At 37.8% G+C, this 19,303-nt stretch overlaps 1 protein-coding gene and 1 pseudogene across 1 annotated transcript in view; one reads left to right on the top strand and one right to left on the bottom strand.

The window, feature by feature from the left end:
* The window catches only part of PAK2 (p21 (RAC1) activated kinase 2), a 91,981-nt gene that overhangs the window by 24,901 nt on the left and 47,777 nt on the right, over window positions 1-19,303 (top strand). The window contains exon 2 of the mRNA XM_058730965.1: window positions 17,585-17,792. Coding sequence (XP_058586948.1) covers window positions 17,606-17,792 — 187 coding nt within the window. The 5' untranslated portion in view covers window positions 17,585-17,605. The remainder of the gene's footprint in view (window positions 1-17,584; window positions 17,793-19,303) is intronic.
* On the bottom strand, window positions 1,130-6,634 carry LOC131513149 (small ribosomal subunit protein eS21-like; annotated as a pseudogene).

The raw sequence follows: 19,303 nt of genomic DNA, 5'->3' as shown, positions 1-19,303 counted from the left end.
TTTCTTAAAGCAAGGAGAGATTTTTTTTGTCTGTCTTTGCTGGATTATTTTATTTCATACCCTCCCAGAAGTGGAATGCAGCCTCAGAATTCTAATCACAGCCTACAGGAAGATGTGGCAGCCAGCCTCTCAGGATCATTCACAATCAGTCTGTGAGGTAAAGCCTGTTCACTGCGATCTATAGGTAGTACTGGAGTATCCTTCCCCCATTTTTTATCTGTGGAAACTGTCTATCTTTTATGTCATTTAACAAGTCAAAGTCATGCACTTTCACAAATCATTTTGAGATGGTAAAAGTGATCTCTTATTCCTCTGTACTCATGCATTCATTCAACAGATATTTATGGATTGCCTTGCATGTGGCAAGTTGTGTTGAACCATGAGTAAGGTATGTGACTTGTGGACTGAGACAGTTAAAAGCCCACATGCTCCCTTAGTCTCTCTCTTCCATTTTGGTGACAACTTGTTAAGATAGTAAACTTTAGAATCACAGCAGCCTAGATCCATAAATTATCTTAGGGAAAGATAACTTCCTCAAGCTTAGTGTCCACTAGAAATAAACTTTCTTTGTGTTAAAACATTAAGATTTTGCAATGTTTGTTATCAGCACATAGCCTGGCATATAAAGGGTTGTTTTTGGTCTTTTATTGGTATGACAGTACTACTATAAATATTCTTACAATTTGCATACGTGCAAGAGTTTCTTGGATTTATATCCAGGAATAAAACTGCTAAGTTGCAGAATGTAAAGGCAAACAACTTTACAAGCTAATACCAAATTGTTCTCTGAAGTAGTTTTGCTACTTTGCGCTCCTGCCAGCAGTTATAAAAGTCCTCTTTGCGTCTTGGTAGCATTTGATTTTGGTCAGCCTTCTTAATCGAGAAGATGTAAAATGGTATCTACTAATGGCCTTAACTTACATTTCCTTATCTACTACTGGCCTTAACATTTCCATGATTTTTTATGAGGTTGGGCATGTTCTCATGTATTTTATTCACTTGTCATCTTCCATGAAATGCCCATTCATGTCATTTGCCCATTATTTATTGGGTTGTTTGTCTTTTACTTATTTCTTTTTTGGGGGGTGCTATTTATTCATGACAAGTATCTCACATCCATGATCTTTAGTCAGAAGTTCTTTGAAACGATGCCATCGGCCTTGACCAGAGTGGGGTCGTTTCTCTCACCCATCCTATGAATGGCGCCACAGATAGCGTAGGTTTTAAACTGGCCATTGAACCTGCCCGTCACCTTGTCAGCTTCAGCCGCTTTCATGTGAATGGATGCGTGGTCCTTGGTGCCGATGATGCAGTTGCTAGAGGAGCATTTTCACAGCACATATAGGTCCACGAACTCGCTGGCATCATTTTGCCTGCCAAGGGTGCACCTGCTGCCACTGCCACTAGTGCAAGTACAGAACGTATTTCTTTATAAGAATTCTTTCTATATTCTGGATACAATTTTTGTCAATTTACTTCTGTTGCAGATATCTCCTGGTTTATGGCATGTCTTTTTATAGTATAGAATGTAGTCTATTTATCATTCTTTTCCTTTAGAGTCATAAAAGGTATTCTTCTACATAAAGATATCCTCCTATATAATTTTCTAAAAATGAGAATTTTACGGGGCGCCTGGGTGGCTCAGTCGAGCATCTGACTTTGGCTCAGGTCATGAACTCGCTTTTGTGAGTTCAAGCCCTCCATCAGGCTCTGTGCTGACAGCTCAGAGCCTGGAGCCTGCTTTAGAATCTGCGTCTCCCTCTCTGCTCCTCCCCTTTTCGTGCTGTCTCTCTCTCTCTCTCAAAAATAAATACAGATTAAAATAATAATAATAATAATAATAATGAGAATTTTCCTTTCACGTTAAATCTTTAATCCATCTAAAATTTTATTTGGTATGACATAAGGCAGGGATCTTTCTTCGTCTGGATTCACCAGAAGGCAGAGCATGCAGCAGGAGGCTTATGTATCTTTTCATTATTAGGAAGAATATATCCCAGGGAGCAGAAATAATGGGAAAGAGGGAGTGGAGCATACGTAGAGTGGTAGCCCATATGGAAGTGTAACTGATTGCTCAATCCCATTGTACTGTCCTCCAGGAAGTTATAGAAAGCTTGTCACAGGATCATCCAACACAGGATAGAAAAAGGATCTGTCTAATGAGATGGGATGTCTTCTCATCACAGATAGTTATAGGTTCACCCCTGCACTACCAGATTGCACATGGGTGGGTGGCAATGTACGCAGCTCAGGAATGAAGTGAGGCACTGTTATGTTGTGTATGCATTTAAAAAATGGCCACGTCCATTCCTCAAAAACCTAAAAATAGAACTACCCTACAATCCAGCAATTGCACTATTAGGCATTTATCCACGGGATACAGGTGTGCTGTTTCGAAGGGACACATGCACCCCCATGTTTATTGCAGCACTATCAACAATAGCCAAAGTATGGAAAGAGCCCAAGCGTCCATTGATGGATGAATGGATAAAGAAGATGTGGTATTTATATACAATGGAGTATTACTTGGCAATCAAAAAGAATGAAATCTTGCCATCTGCTACTACGCGGATGGAACTAGAGGGTAATATGCGAAGCAAAATTAGTTAGAGAAAGACAAAAATCCTATGACTTCACTCATATGAGGACTTTAAGAGACAAAACAGATGAACATAAGGGAAGGGGAAAAAAATAATATAAAAACAGGGAGGGGGACAAAACAGAAGAGACTCATAAATACGGAGAACAAACTGAGGGTTACTGGAGGGATTGTGGGAGGGGGGAAGGGCTAAATGGGTAAGGGGCACTAAGGAATCTACTCCTGAAATCATTGTTGCACTATATGCTAACTAATTTGGATGTAAATTTTAAAAAATAAATAAAATTTTAAAAATGATAGAAAAATAAAAAATGGCCACATCCAGCATAGAGCTGGTTGCTGGAGTAGCAGCTTGAATAAGAGACAGGTGAGGCTAAAAGGATTGGAAAATATGCATAAGTGGTGTGGTATCTGGTACAGGATCCAATTTCTTAGATAAAAAATGTCCATAGCAGGGCAAGTCTCTCCACATGATTCTATTTTGGGAGTGTCTTTGCTACTCCTGAGCCTTTGTTCTTCCATATAGATTTTAGAATTAGCTGTCTAGTTTTTCATAAAACCCATTTGGGATTTTGATTAAGATTACTTTGGTATTTTTTGTTTTGTTTTTAATTTATTTTAGAGTGAGTGCATAAGCAGGGGAGAGAGAGAATGAATGAATGAATGAATGAATGAATGAATGAATATCCCATTCAGCATGGAGCCCCACACAGGGCTCAATCCCACAACCCTGGGATCACAACCTGAGCTGAAATCAAGAGTCAGACGTTCAACTGACTGAGTCATCCAGGTACCCCTGATTAAGATTACTTTGAATCTGTAGATTAATTTGAGGAAATTTGGCATCTGTACAGTTTTGAGTGTTAAAATTCGTAAACATTAGTATCTCTCTCCATTTATTAGTTCTACTTAATATCTTTGAGTATATTTCCCCTCTGTGTAAACGTTCTAATTACATGGTTCCCAAACTGATATCCCACTGAGCTCAGAGTCACCATGGGATTTTAAATATTAGAGGGTATCGGTGATTGACATCTGTTGAGCACTGTGTGGACTTTGAGCTCTTGGGAGTTCACAGTTTCAACATTAAGTTGTGATACATTTGATAATGTCTGTCTTTATGAAGCAATTGCTGAGATTAAAAGTACAAAGATCAGCATGGAGCAGGAAATGAGTGTGGGCAGTGTCTGAGGTCTTGAGTTGTGCAGTGCCCATCAGGTGCATGTTTCCCAAAGTTGTTTGGACCTAACTACTAAATAAATGAAACCATTTGGAATTTCTTTTGTCATTGTTGAATAATTACTGGGAATAACAAGGGCACCATGAGTTGAGAAGATTTGGGAACTTCTGTTCTAGGAACTTGGTATTTTTTTATTATGTTATAAATGGTATCTTTTCCCTTTCCCATTTCACTTTGGGAAATGCAGTTGAGTTTTGTATATTCCTCTTTATCTTGGCAAAATTTGTGTTTACCTTAATAATTTATCATAGTTTTGTTGACATTTTGTAGACAATCTTTTTAGTTGCAATTAATAACACTTGTTTCCTCTACCATAGCAAAACCATTGGAGGAAAAGAACTAAATGGTAATAAACCCAGATAAAAACATTTTCAAAGCATTTTTCACACCCTGCAGTCCCCTGTCCCCAGTCACTTCAAAAATAGTAATTCAGGTATTAATACATTTTATAGGTAATTGAATTGAAGGACTAGAGAGATAAGTGAATTGTCTTTCAGTAGTCAACTTGATTAGTTGCAGTAGTTTACTTGCCTAAACTGGCTAACATTGTTTATGTAGGTGAAAAACACATTTTGGTATTCTATGATGTTGACGTATACGTATATAACACTTTGCCAGGTGCTGTTGGGGAGTAAAGAGAGAGATAAAATTAGTACCTTCTCACAAAAGGAGTTTGGTAGAGGAAATATGATACATCATAATAGCTCATAATAGAAGCAGTGTCATAACCTGGTTAATGAGTATTTGCTAAATGTGTAACACATAATGAAGTTCCCATTGTAGATGTTGTAACCCCGAAAGATGTAATAACAGAAGAAAATGGGAATTTTTAACCTCTGCCAAATTGCATTTAATTTTGTACAGTGGTCTTTGTTTCACTTAATAGTAAAGCTAAATAAGTTTCACGTATTGTCTGTGAAGTGAAAAATGTGAGGACATTTTTAGCAGCCAATGGATTATTAGATTGGGTCTCTGTGGTATCTTATTTATTTCAAGTAGTGGTATTCATTCTACTTTTGTTGGTAATTTATTGAGGGGGAGAGAGAGAGAGAATCCCAACCAGGTTCTGTGCTGTCAACTGTGAGATCATGATCCAAGGCAAAATCAAGAATCTGCGCTTAACTGACTGAGCCACCCAGGTGCCCCAGTCCCCCCCTCCCCATTTTGTTCCCTTCCTCCCCCCACAGTAACCAATCGAAGGTTTATCCTTCAATTAAAAAGATAATAAGCATGTGTTAGTGCATATGTGCATGCCTATGTGTTGACATGCCTTTTCTTTCCCCTTAGATAAATGGTAGCATATGATACTTCTATTTTTCTCCCATCTTTGATTTTCATTAGTAGCGTACCCTGAGATCACTCCATGATAGAGTGATTTTCTCATTCATTTTCACATATAATACTTTAGTGGGTGATACATATAGCTAATTAAACCAGTCTCCTATTTATTACTATTTGAGATGCTTCCAGTCTTTTGCTGTTACAGGTAATGCAACCCATTATTTATATATAATAATGTATATTTATATTTTTTTATATTTGTTTATTATATTCATTATAAGAAATAAAAGGAAAACTATAATACACATTTGTAAATACTTGATCACAACTACTCAAAAAATCAGTATGAAGTACCTGTATCTATCTATTCATAGGCTTGACCTAATGCAATCTCATGTAGATGTACTGCCATTGATTACTCATCCAGCATGAGCATGTTGCTTTAAGTGATATGATATTACAGATGGTGAATAAACATCTCAGTAAAAGTGAACTGAGCAAAATGAAGGTCAAGGTCCTCTTGGTTTCATAGTGGTTGCATGGCTGGAAAATTCAGTGAGAGTTAAAACTGTAAAAAATATATTTTAGGGGCACCTGGGTGGCTCAGTCAGTTTAAGCATCTGACTTGGTTTGTGGGTACGAGCCCCACATCGGGCTCTGTGCTGACAGCTCAGAGCCTAGAGCCTGCTTCCAATTCTGTGTATCCCTCTCTCTCTCTGCCCCTCCCCTGCTCAGGTTCTGTCTCTCTCTGTCTAAAATGAATAAACGTTAAAAAAATTTCTTAAAAAATATATTTTATATGTAAAAGAGAACTATGCTCTAGGTTCATATATATATACACACACACACACACACACACCACACACACACACACACACACATATATACGTATATATTTTTATATATAACTAAACCATTGCACAGTGGGACATTCAAGAGTTATGAGGACTTGCTGGCCCATTGCAAAATACTGGTTATCTGTGATCTCTGCTAACTACCAGTAGAACTCCTTTTAATTCCTATGAGTGTTTATAAAGTAAAACTTCAGAACTCTAAGTGTCCTTAAGTGCTTTAATCACATCCGGCAAGTGTGTGTGTGTGTGTGTGTGTGTGTGTGTGTGTGTGTGTGTGGTAAAATATACATAACATAAAACTTAACATTTTCAAAACTTTTCTTATCCCAGACAGAAACTCTGTACCCATTAAACAAGAAGTGCTTATTTCACTCTACCGTCAGGCCCTGGTGATTTCTATTCTTTCTGTCTATGAATTTGACTACTCCAGATGCTTCATGGAAGTGAAATTATACACTATTTGGCCTTTTGTGTCTGGCTCATTCTACTTAATGTTTTCAAAGTTGATGCTCATTAGAGCACATATCAAATTTCACTTCTTTTTTATAGATGAACATACTCTACACTAGGTATATACCACAGTTTGTTTATCCAATCCTCTAAATTTTGGTACATAGCTTTGTCACTCTCATTCAGTTCTAAGTATTTTCTAATTTCCATTATATCTTTTCTTAACCGTAAGTTTTTAGAGATGTTTTAAAATTTCCAAAACTTAAGGTATATTTTTCTGGTTTTCTTTTTGTTCGTGATTTCCAACTTGACTGATTTTGGTTAAGAGAATAGTGGAATTCTAATCTTTTGAAAATTTTCTTTGTCTCAAATTATTTTTATTTTGTCCTCATTCTCAAAAGAGTTTTGTTGAATTGAAGTACGTTGGCACCTTCTCTCTGGACATTGAGAATGTTCCAATGTTTTTTGGCTGTTGTTGGTATCAGGAAGTAAGCTAAAGTCCAATTGCCCTTTTTTCTCCTTTGGCTGATTTTTGGAACTCTTCGCTCTTTGATCTTAATTTCACTCTGATGTGTCTTTACTTTGGTGTGTGTAAATTAATTTTATCCTGCTTTTGATTTATTAAGTTTCTTCATCTTATGGATTTTGTGTCCTTCATCACTTCTAGAAATTTCTCAGCTACTAATTTATCTGGTAAACCATTCCTTCATTCATTATGTCCTTTCTTCTGAAACTCCAAATAGTTATATCTTAGGTCATCCAACCTACTCATCTTACTTTTCTTTCATATTTTCTCTTTGTGTCTATGCAGCATTCTAGTTACTTTCTAAAGAGACCTACCTCACCCAGTTCACTAATTCTTCCTTCCACTAAGTCTGCACTCTTTTTTACTTCAAATGTCAAATTCAAATATTCAGGTATTATGGGTTTTTTTTTAAGTTTTTATTTTTTTTTAAATTTTTTTTTTTTTCAACGTTTTTTATTTATTTTTGGGACAGAGAGAGACATAGCATGAATGGGGAAGGGGCAGAGAGAGAGGGAGACACAGAATCGGAAACAGGCTCCAGGCTCTGAGCCATCAGCCCAGAGCCTGACGCGGGGCTCGAACTCACGGACCGCGAGATCGTGACCTGGCTGAAGTCGGACGCCCAACCGACTGCGCCACCCAGGCGCCCCTTTAAGTTTTTAAATTTGAGATTGAGAGAAACAGAATGGGGTGGGGGTGAGCGGGGAAGGGCGGGGGGGGGGGGGGGAGAGAATCCCAAGCAGGCTCTGCACCGACAGTGCCTGTTGAAGGACTCGAACTCCCGAATCATGAGTTCATGGCCTGAGCCAAAGTTGGACACTTAACTGACTGAATCATTCAGGTGCCCCTTTCCAAAAGTTTTGTATGGTGGTTTTTCATATTTGCTTTTTTTCAAACTTCTAATACATATTCTGTGTCAAATCATTCTACATCTATTTCACCAGTCTGTTTTGGCTAGTTCTGTCATGGTGCTTTGTTTCATTTTCTGAATTTTCACTATGAGATGTTCCTTTTCCTTAGAATTTTATCTTTGGGTATTATTTGAGATCTGAGTAGTACCCAAAAAGATCTAAAGTTCTTGTCGTTTGATTTTACCATTCACTAGCATGACCATATTTAATTAAACCTATTTGGGGGGCGCCTGGGTGGCGTAGTCGGTTAAGCGTCCGACTTCAGCCAGGTCACGATCTCGCGGTCTGTGAGTTCGAGCCCCGCATCAGGCTCTGGGCTGATGGCTCGGAGCCTGGAGCCTGCTTCCGATTCTGTGTCTCCCTCTCTCTCTGCCCCTCCCCTGTTCATGCTCTGTCTCTCTCTGTCCCAAAAATAAATAAAAAACGTTGAAAAAAAAAATTAAAACAAAAAAAAAAACCTATTTGGGAATTTGGGGGACCTCAGAGGTGGGATGAATTCATACCAAAAAACGTACATTTTGTTGTTAGGATTTCTCAGAGATCCTCACCCCCAGCCCCCACTCCACAGTATCACTGGACTCAAAATACTGAAGGTTTTCTTGTTCCGTTTGGCCCAGAGGGATTCATTCCTGATTTACTCTTGAACAGGTTATACTTTTTAGGTCCTGGTCTTGTGTGGAAGGGGCTTCTATTAGATTTTTCAATTCAGGCAGACTTGGCTTTATCACCTGTCCCCTGTGACAGCCATCAAAGTGGAAATTTAAGGTCTCCAAGGGTTAGTCAAAAATCCTTCAAGAATAAATGGATTGGTAACTTGCTTACTCTTTGTTCTTGGTTTCACTTTGCTTTGGGCTCTATGGAAACATCCTTTTCATCTTAACTAGCCTATCCTTACATTTTTATAGATTTGATATATTATCCACTCCTTCATTTATTTGAGTTTGAATCAGAGTTTCTTTACACTTCTTTATTCTTTTCTAGTGTCCCAGTTGTCTTCTGTATCTCTTCCCCACTTTCCTTTTCCTTTCTGGCTTTGCTACTAACAGACCTGATGTTATGGCCATTGCCACCAAATAAAAACACTCCTTTCCTTTTAATTTGTGAACTTGCCTTCCATAGCGTGTGTTGTACATTTGAGGTGATTAGTGATATTTTTAATCGATACTTTCTCTCTCAAAAGCTTTTGAAGCTTTTGTGAGGTGGGAAGGGAGGAGAGGCCAGTGTTTTGGGAGCTCTTATAGCTTATTGAGAGATTGCTAGAAGTCTATCAAATAGTGTTAGATTTTATTTTTAAGGTACTGAAAACTTAAGATTCATTTGTTATTTATATAAAATGTAAGTAAAAAATATAAAGCAAGTTGTGCTTTTCAAATCATTTTTTAGTAGTGTATGGTTTGTACATTAAGTACCATAGTTGATCCAAGTTAGATTTTAAAAAAACTAACGATTTTTGCTAGTTAAGACTGACTAGTTCCAGACACCACTCCTTTTTTTCATTTCTGTCGTATATTTAGCTTCCCCTGGTCTCCTTCAGTAGACAATTGAGGAATTGTTTGTTTTTAAGTCGTGTCACAATTAAACAATGGGCCTGTTAGAAGAGTACAGTGTGTTTTGGGGCTTTTTGTTTCGCCTACTTGTTTTTCACTGAAAAGTAGCAAAAAGTGAACAGATTTAGAGAGAGGCATTATTATCATTTTTTTTTAAGAAAACATTTTTGGGTAATGATGGAGCAAAACACTGGTAAATCAGAATTTTATCATGAATTGTTTTTATATTGTTTCTGGCTAAAATATAAGATGTAAAGAACCTTATCACATCGTCATTTAGCACTTTTTAGGCATTTGACACCATCAGTAGAAGCACCACACAGAAAAAAATAACATTGTTTTATGGAAAAGGATTAAAGACTAACGCCATGAATTAGCTATTAGAGGAAAAGTGTAAATATTTCCAAAGATATTTTTGTTAATATAGGGTAGTTTATATGTTGTGTAGTGAAATGCTTTTTGATAGAGAACTAATAAATTTGGTAAGAATATTTCCTCTGGTGACAGAGTATATAGTACCTTAAATCAGTAACTATTACTGTCTTAATACATACAAGGATCTGTGTTAAACATTAATGCCTTAATACATGCAAGGATCTGTGTTAAAGATTAAAGGAGACAGTACAATATATAATAATAGTGGTGGTGGTGCCTTTCAATTGCTTGAAGTCTTGAGCAGGAAAGATACCTAAAAGAATAATTAAGGATGCACAGTTGTAACTCATTGCCAGAGTCCTTTAAAGGTTTTATTTTTAAGTAATCTCTAGGGGTGCTTGGCTGACTTGGTGGAACTTGTGACTCTTGATTTCGTGATTGTGAGTTCAAGCCCCACGTTGGGTGTAGAGATGACATAAAAAAATCATAAAGTCTTAAAAAAAATCTTTACACCCAACATGGGGCTCAAATTTACAACCTGGAGATCAAAAGTCCTATGCTCCACCGACTTAGCCAGCCAGATACCCTGAGAGTGATCCAATATATTAACATGATTAAGAAAAAAACAACAATGTGAGATTGAGTTGTTACTGACCTTGAATTCTGGTCTTAGTTTGTTAGTAATTAAATTCAGCCTACTTATTTTGGTGGGTGTTGGTCCTTCGCATATAAAATAAGAAAGAGGGGCGCCTGGGTGGCTCAGTCGGTTAAGCGTCCAACTTCGGCTCAGGTCATGATCTCGAACTCTGTGAGTTCGAGCCCCGCATCAGGCTCTGTGCTGACAGCTCAGAGCCTGGAGCCTGCTTCGGATTGTGTGTCTCCCTCTCTCTCTGGCTCTCCCCCCATTCATGCTCTGTCTCTCTCTGTCTCAAAAATAAATAAACGTTAAAAAAAAAAAAAAAGAAAGATGGACAGGGAAATTCTAATCCAGCTTTATTACTTTCTGAATTAGTTTTCCTGTGTAACTTGTATTCAGAGGATGTGAGGGGCCTGTGTGGAGGTGGGGGGGGGGGGTCAGTCTTGTTCAGAGGATTTGAAGGATCATTTTGAACAAGGATAGACAGGAATGATCTTACATAGGAAATAATTCTTGCTGAACATTGAAAGATTTGGTTAGATACAGAAAATAGTGAAGAAAGTTTAAGAATGGAGAAATTTATACACAAAGATGAGTTAGGCCAGAAAATTCTTTGGTGTATTTGGGTAAAATGAGGCATATGATTTATGTGGTGCATTCATGATATCAGATCAATTCAGTAGTAAATGTCCCTAAATATCAGAGTTTAGTCCTCAGTCTGTTGCTTATAGGTACCTCTAAGTAAAACCTGAATGCATGGAAACTCTTTAGGAAGCTGGTTAAAGCTTCTAACCTCTTCCTCTGAGCAGCAGTTGAAGACATAGATACTGGTTAGAGAAATCTTGAGATGAAGTGATGAAGTCCTCAGCTAAGCTGATGTCATAGTATCAAGGATTGTCATGCTTGTATTTACTAAGATCTAATCACTTATGAGGCATATTACTTAGAATTGTTGCTGTCATATTTGTCATCTTGAGTAATTTCATTAAGGATATCTGTGACCCATACGTTTAATGTTAAATTTGGGGGTTTATTTAGACATGTGTTGCCTGTAAGGTAATAACATCATGTTAATTGGGATTTCCTTGAGATAGCTAATTCAACTTTACCTGTAATGTATAATCACCAAGAAGAATGTTGTGAAACAAATAATCTATTAGCTCCTCTTTAGTTCTGTTGGACTGAATGTATGCAGCAAATTAAAAAGCTACTGTGTAGTATATTAAAATAGAGCAGTAAAGAAAATTTTTTGGGTGAACAAAGTACTGTATATGGAAAGGCTGTGTTTTGAAAGAATGAATAAATATGTGTCTTTTGCCACCTCAGTAAAACAATAATTGGCGTATGAGGGTGAAGCGTAGAGCTGGGATATACTTTAAAGCAGCAGTTCTCAATGTGGTACGTGGTACCACTGGGGTTTATGAAGTCAAAACCTATTTTCATAATAATACTAAGATACTCTTTGCCTTTCATACTGTTGACACTTGCAGTGCTGGCAGGTAAAACAGCCTATATTTTGGCACAGATCGAGGCAGTGGCCATACACTTGGAGGGTTTTTTTTTGTTTTTTCTTTAAAACCAGTTTCACTTAAGAATGTACTTCACGTTTGCAACTACGTAGGATAAACTGGAGAGTGTTATGCTAAGTGAAATTAGAGAAAGACAAATATATGACCTCACTCGTGTGGAATTTAAGATACAAAACAGATGAACATAAGGGAGGGGAAGCAAAAATAATATAAAAACAGGGAGGGCGACAAAACATAGGAGACTCTTAAACACAGAGAACAAACAGGGTTGCTGGAAGGGTTGTGGGTGGGGGGATGGGCTAAATGGGTAAGGGGCATTAAGGAAGACAATTGTTGGGATGAGCACTGGCTGTTATACACAGGGGATGCACTGGAATCTACTCCTGAAATCATTATTGCGCACTACATGCTAACTAACTTCGATGTAAACTTATAGATAGATGAAATTTTTAAAAAATGTACTTCATGAAATCAATAAAATGTTTAATTTTGTTGTATCTCATTTTTTATTTTTTTAAAAAATTTTTTTAACTTTTATTCATTTTTGAGAGACAGAGACAGAGCATGAGTTGGGGAGGGGCAGAGAGAGAGAGAGAGGCACAGCATCCAAAGCAGGCTCCAGGCTCCAAGCTGTCAGCACAGAGTCCAATGCGGGTCTCAAACCCACAAACCGCGAGATCATGACCTGAGCTGAAGTCGGCGCTTAACCGACTGAGCCACCCAGGTGCCCCTCTCTTATTTTATTTTTGTTTTTGTTTTTGTTTTTATCTGGGGAAGGGGGGCAGGAATCTCAAGCAGGCCCCACGCTCAGCATGGAGCCCACCCCAGGGCTTGATCTCATGACCGTGAGATCATGACCTGAGCTGAAATCAAGAGTCAGAGGCTTAACTGAGCCACCCAAGCACCCCTGTGTCTTTACTTTTAAGTTCACTTTTAAAGTATTTTATGTAGCAGGGTGCCTGGGTGGCTCAGTAGGTTAAGCGTCCGACTTCGGCTCAGGTCATGATTTCATGGTTCTTGAGTTCAAGCCCCGCATCGGACTCTGTCTCCCTCTCTCTCTCTGCTCCTCCCCCACTCGTGCTCTGTCTCTCAAAAATAAATCATTAAAAAAGATTTTTTTTTAATTTGAGATAGATATTCACATAGCTGAAACTTACCATTTTAAACTGCAATTAAGTGGTTTTAAGATATTAAAAAGGTTGTGCAATGTCTGATGTCTAATTCCAGAACATTTTCATGAAATGGCATTCAGAAAGAAACGCCATACCCATTAGTAGTCACATCCCATTCCGTTCACCTCTTAGTGACCACTAATCACCTGCTGTCTTTGTGGAAATATTTGCATGTTCTTGACATTTCATATAAATGGTATCATACAGTATGTGGTCTTCTTGTGTCTTTCTTTTTCCACTTATGTTTTAAAGGTTCAGCCACGTTGTAGCTGGTATTAGTACTTCACTCCTTTCCGTGGCCAAATATTCCATTGTATAGATATGCTACATTTTATCTGTCCATTTGTTGATGGATATTTTGGGTGTTTTTTTTTAATCTTTTGGCTATTATGAATAATGCTATGAACATTCATATGCAACTTATTTGTGGACATATGTTTTCAGTTCTCTTAGGTATATACTGAGAGTGGAATTGCTAGGTCATATTGTAGATAATTCTATAACTTTTAAAGGAACTTATTACATAATTCATTTTGAAATAGACTTTTTATTGTGGAATAATTTCAGATTTGCAGAGGTAGTAGATTTCCTGTATACCTATCACCTATCTTCTAATGTTAACACAAACCCTAAAATGTCTGTCAAAGCAAAGAAGCCAACATTGGTACATTACTGTTAACTAAATTCACCAGTTTTTCCACTAATGTCCTTTTTTTGCTACAGAATATAACATTGTCATGTCTCTTTAGACTCCTCTGCTCTGTGAACAATTTCTCAGTTTTTCTTTGTTTTTCATGTCTTTGATAGTTTTTTTTTTTTAATTTTTATTTTTTTAATGTTTATAATGAGAGAGAGAGAGAGAGACAGAGTGCAAGCAAGGGTGGGGCAGAGAGAGAGGGAGACACAGAGAACCTGAAGCAGGTTCCAGGTTCCAAGCTGTCACCACAGAGCCTGACGTGGGGCTGGAACCACAAACCACGAGATCGTTACCTATGCCCAAGTTGGATGCTTAACCAACTGAGCCACCCTGGTGCCCCTTTAAGGAGTATTGGTCAGGAATTTTTGTAGAATGTCCCTCAGTTTGGGTTTATCTGATGTTTTTCCCATAGTTAGACTGGGGTTATGGAATTTGAGGAAGAATACCATAGAGGTAAAGTAGGTTTCTCATCACATTCAATCAGGTGGTGAGTGACGTCAGCATAACTTATTACTGGAGATGTTAACCTTGATCACTTGGTTAATGCAGTGTTTGCCACATTTTTCCACCATGAAGTTATTTTTCCCTTTCCATACTCTGCCTCTTGGAAATGAGTCACTAGATCCAGCATATATTCAAGTGGGGAAGGAAGTTAAGTTCCAACTCCTAGGAGGGGATGTAGCTACAATTATTATTTGGAATTCTTTTATAAGGAAGATTTGGCACCCCACCATTTTATTTATTCATTTGTACTGATATGAACTGTATATATTTATTTTTTACTTTGGGTTAAATATAATGCTACTTTATTTTTCTGCTACATTCATTCTAGTATTGGCTTTTGGGAACTCTTTCCTGTGTCCTTATCCTTTTTAAGTACTTTTTTACCTTCTGACAATATAAGATACTCTAGGCTCATCCTTATTTTCCCTGTCCCAGGCCTAGAACCAGCCATTTCTTAAAGGATCCCTGACTACAGTTAAGTAATTTAATTTGCCCAAGGTCACACACTTAAATAAATGGTGAAACCAGGATTCCGACTGAGGGAATCTGATTCCTCAACCCATGCTTTTAATCATAACTTTGGACAGCATGCAGCTGAAGGTGCACTGGCAGTTTCTAGTCATGTTCCATCTGTGAACCAGTCTTTTTTTTTTTTTTTTTTAATTTTTTTAGTTGTTTTTTTTTTTTTTTTTTTTTTTTAATTTTACTCATTTTTGAGAGAGCACAAGCAAGGGTGGGACAGAGAGAGAGGGAGACACAGAATCTGAAGCAGGCTCCAGGCTAAGCAGGCTCCAGGCTCTGAGCTGTCAGCACAGAGCCCGATGCGGGGCTCGAACTCATGAACCATGAGATCATGACCTGAGCTGAAGTCGGACACTTACTTAACCGACTGAACCACCCAGGCCCCCCAAGTCTGTGAGCCAGTCTTAAGGATACAGTTGATAGTCATCTCACCCTAAATAATTATTAAGCCCTGTTTTATATTGATTTTTTTTTTTTAACCACAGTTGTGATGGTTGTAATCAAGCTAAAAATTACTTGTTAGCCACAGTTAACTACTGTTAATATTTTGGTACATTTCTTTCTTGAAATGCATGCAAATGTATTTTGAGATTTTGTTATATTATCCTAATTTTTAAATATGCACAAATATGAAGCATTTACAGTGTAACCAGAATCTGAATGTGCCATGTCTGTTTTAAGTGGTGATTAAGATGAAAGTGAGCTGCTATAGAGTCATTCTGTTTTGCCTTGATGTTATGGTCACATAAGAGATAAACATCTGTCTTGATTTATCAGGTTCTCAAGTAATCTTCCAAGTGTTGTTCCTAGCCTTATCTTTCTTCCATTTCTAGCAACAGATAAGTCCTCTCTTGTGATGCACACCTGACAGTCCACGCTTAACAGCCAGTTGCATCTCACTCCAAAGCAGAACAAACCCCACATGTTGTGATCACTTGGTTTGGAAGAATCATCTGACTAGGTCATCTGCGTGACATTCTTAGATTCCACCCCCGTTTCTTCTTTTGACCACCAATATTGATTTCAATTCAGGAAGTCTTTCTCACACACACAGATCTTTTTTTACTCTCTTCTCCCAGCCATTCTCTAGCTAGTTATCCCCAGAAAAGTTTATTTTCCCCCTTTACAGCCTCTCCTTCTTCCTCTTTTGTAGGCTGAAAAGTAATTGTCATTATGGAAGACAAAATACACAGTGGTTTTGGGGATGCCTGGGTGTCTCAGTCGGTTAAGCGTCCAGACTCTTGATTTCCACTCAGGTCATGATCTCACAGTGTCTTGAATTTGAACCCTACATTGGGTTCTGTGCTGACTCTGCAAAGCCTGCTTGGGATTCCCTCTCTCTCCCTCTCCCTCCCTCCCTCCCTCCCTCCCTCCCTCCCTCCCTCTCTCTCTCTCTCCTTCTCTCTCTCTCCCCCCCTCTCTCTCTCTCTCTCTCTCTCTCTCTCGCCCCCCCTCCCCTGCTCACGCTCTCTCTCTCAAAATAAATAAACTTAAAAAAATTATTTAAACTATTCTCTCTCTCTCTCTCTCTCTTTCTCTCTGCCTGCCCCTCTACTCCACTTGTGTGTGTGCTCTCTCTCTCAAATAAAAGAAATTTTTTATTCATTTTTAATTTTATCTAACTATAGTTGGTATTCTTTACATTGTATATATACAAAATTTTATTCACTTAAATGCAATAAGTAGCTATAATAAAATCAGGATCTAATTACCAATTGAAATCTTGTTTAGTGAGGAGATGTGTTGTTTCCTAATATATACTTTTGTATCAGACCTCATCTGGAAGTTAGGCATACCCTCCCCTTTACTGCTGACTTTAAATGTATATAATCTACTTTTTGTAAAAGGACTAAAATATATAAATATATATGTAAATATGTATGTAAATAAGGTTTATGTGATATTAATGTTTATATATATAGACAAGGTTGACGTTTTCCACTGAATTAGTCATGTGGATTAAGAGGGGTTACTTGACTGCCTGGACAGGGCATCACATGATGACAGAAACTTGAGATTTGGCCATACTCTGGTTTTGAGCCAAAATCTAGATTTACTTTTGAACTAGATCAAGTTCTATGGAACTGTCTGCAAAGCTTGCAAGAGACTAACACATGTAGTTAGAACGTCACATTTTCAAAGAAACCATATATTACATCAGTGGCACATTCTCATCCTTTAGGAGAGTTTATATGAAGGCTAAGTTGTAATCACAAGGCTAGGGAAGCATGGACTCAGATTCTTTGTAAGGAGTGGTGTTGGTTGATATATTTAATAGCAAGCATTCTATCTTTGCTACAGAAATGGACCTGTCAGGCACCTATCCTTTGGCTGGTTAGAACATAATCTTCCTCTTTGGAATTCTCTTTTTTTAAGACTTCATGTTGTCTGTCTTTTCATTGGAATATTTACTCTTAGAATCAACTGATTAGGTGAATATCTTTTGATACGTTACTATCGTCATGCTTTCCCAAAACTTACCCTAGTCCTCTTAACTGGACATGGCTTTTCAAACATTCTCTCAGCTAACCATTTACCACCTTTGTTACGGGAGATTACCTATATTAATAACCAGTTTCGTCTCTTATTCATTTAATTTTATAAATTTTGCAAACTTCACTCTAAATGGATAACATTTTCTAATTCACAGTTGAAAAGAGGACAATTATTACTGTTTCTGCTTGTCTGTACTATTTTTTACTTTGTTATTGACTGTATGATTTTTGCCTATCTATTTCAGGCCACATCATAATTCCGAATCATGTCTGATAACGGAGAACTGGAAGACAAGCCTCCAGCACCTCCTGTGCGAATGAGCAGTACCATTTTTAGCAGTGGAGGCAAAGACCCTTTGTCAGCCAATCACAGTTTGAAACCTTTGCCCTCTGTTCCAGAGGAAAAAAAGCCCAGGAATAAAATCATCTCTATATTCTCAGGCACAGAAAAAGGTAAATAGCTATTGTGGCTTCAAGAGTCTCGGTTATTATTATAATTTTTTTTTTAATGTTTATTTTTGAGAGAGAGAGAGAGAGAGAGTGTTCGGGGATTAGGCAGAGAGAGAGAGGGAAACAGAGAATCCAAAGCAGGCTCTGAGCCCAACGTGGTGCTTAAACCCATGAACTGTGAGATCCTGACCTGAGCTGACATCAGATGCTCAACCAACTAAGCCACCCAGGTGCCCGACGAGTCTCAGTTGTATTTTATGTTACCGATTTTGATATCTTTTTTTTCTCAATTATGGTATCTTTTTAATTAAATTATAATAAGTTGATATTTTATGGTGAGAACAATAACAGATCTAAGAAAACAATTGATGGTGGTATATAGGCACTATTAGAAAGGCTAGTTTCTCTTAACTCTGATAATAAAGAATAAAACTAAGTTTTTACTCATATACTTGGTATATCAAATGAATTTCTCTAATCCTCTCCTTCATTTTCTAAGACGTGAGCTTCCCAACGTGAATGAGATTTGGAGATTTGAGAAAGAACTCATTGAGAGAGTTTGTGATTTTTCAGTAGTAGTAATACTTAGAATTTTTTTTTAATCTTGTATTCTGTTAATGCCCTCCAAGGCAGCACTCCGTGATTAGTACATTAATGTGTCTTCTGCAAACATGAGTCTGGTCCAAGGTTTGTCAATCTCAGTAAGATTGACATTTGGGGGCCAAATAACTTTGATGCAGGGATTGATCTTGTGCATTATAGAACATCCTATAAGCCATTCCTAGCTTTTACCAACTAGATGTCAGTAGCACCTCCCACCCAGCTATGACAACTAAAAATGTCTCCAGACATTGCTACATATCCTCTGTGGAGCAAAATCACCTCCAGTTAACAACCACTGGCCTAGTCACACAAGCTGGGATAAAAACTATAAATAGTCATCTCCTATAAATTGAAGTCACTAAATTTGTTTTGGTGCCAAGCCTCAGGAAAGAACTTGTGGTTTTCAGAGCTTTTTGGATTTTAGAATTAGATAGGCATTATGGACTGGTAATGGGTTTTAGAGTAAGAATTAGGGATTAGTTTATTTAATTACATTAAGCATGGCTATATGGCTCTGATAGCTAATAATAGATATAAGTGTAGATAAGGATATATTTCCACTCATTGATAGCGAAGTTAACATGGTGAAGGAAATCCAAATGGAAGAGGAGTAGGGCTTTGTATATAATAATAAATATACAGGGCCTGTTGGCGTGGCCATGGCAGGTTTGCTGAAGAAGACTACTGGCCTTGTGGTTTTGGCTTTGTGTAAGTCCACACAAGAGGCTAAGAATATTGTACACAACGATTCTTTTTTTTTTTTTCAACGTTTTTTTATTTATTTTTGGGACAGAGAGAGACAGAGCATGAACGGGGGAGGGGCAGAGAGAGAGGGAGACACAGAATCGGAAACAGGCTCCAGGCTCCGAGCCATCAGCCCAGAGCCTGACGCGGGGCTCGAACTCACGGAC

The sequence above is a fragment of the Neofelis nebulosa genome, chromosome 5 (assembly GCF_028018385.1).
Source record: "Neofelis nebulosa isolate mNeoNeb1 chromosome 5, mNeoNeb1.pri, whole genome shotgun sequence".
Classification (NCBI taxonomy): domain Eukaryota; kingdom Metazoa; phylum Chordata; class Mammalia; order Carnivora; family Felidae; genus Neofelis; species Neofelis nebulosa.
Note: the sequence above shows the minus strand (reverse complement) of the source record. Positions and strands in the feature narration are given on the sequence as shown.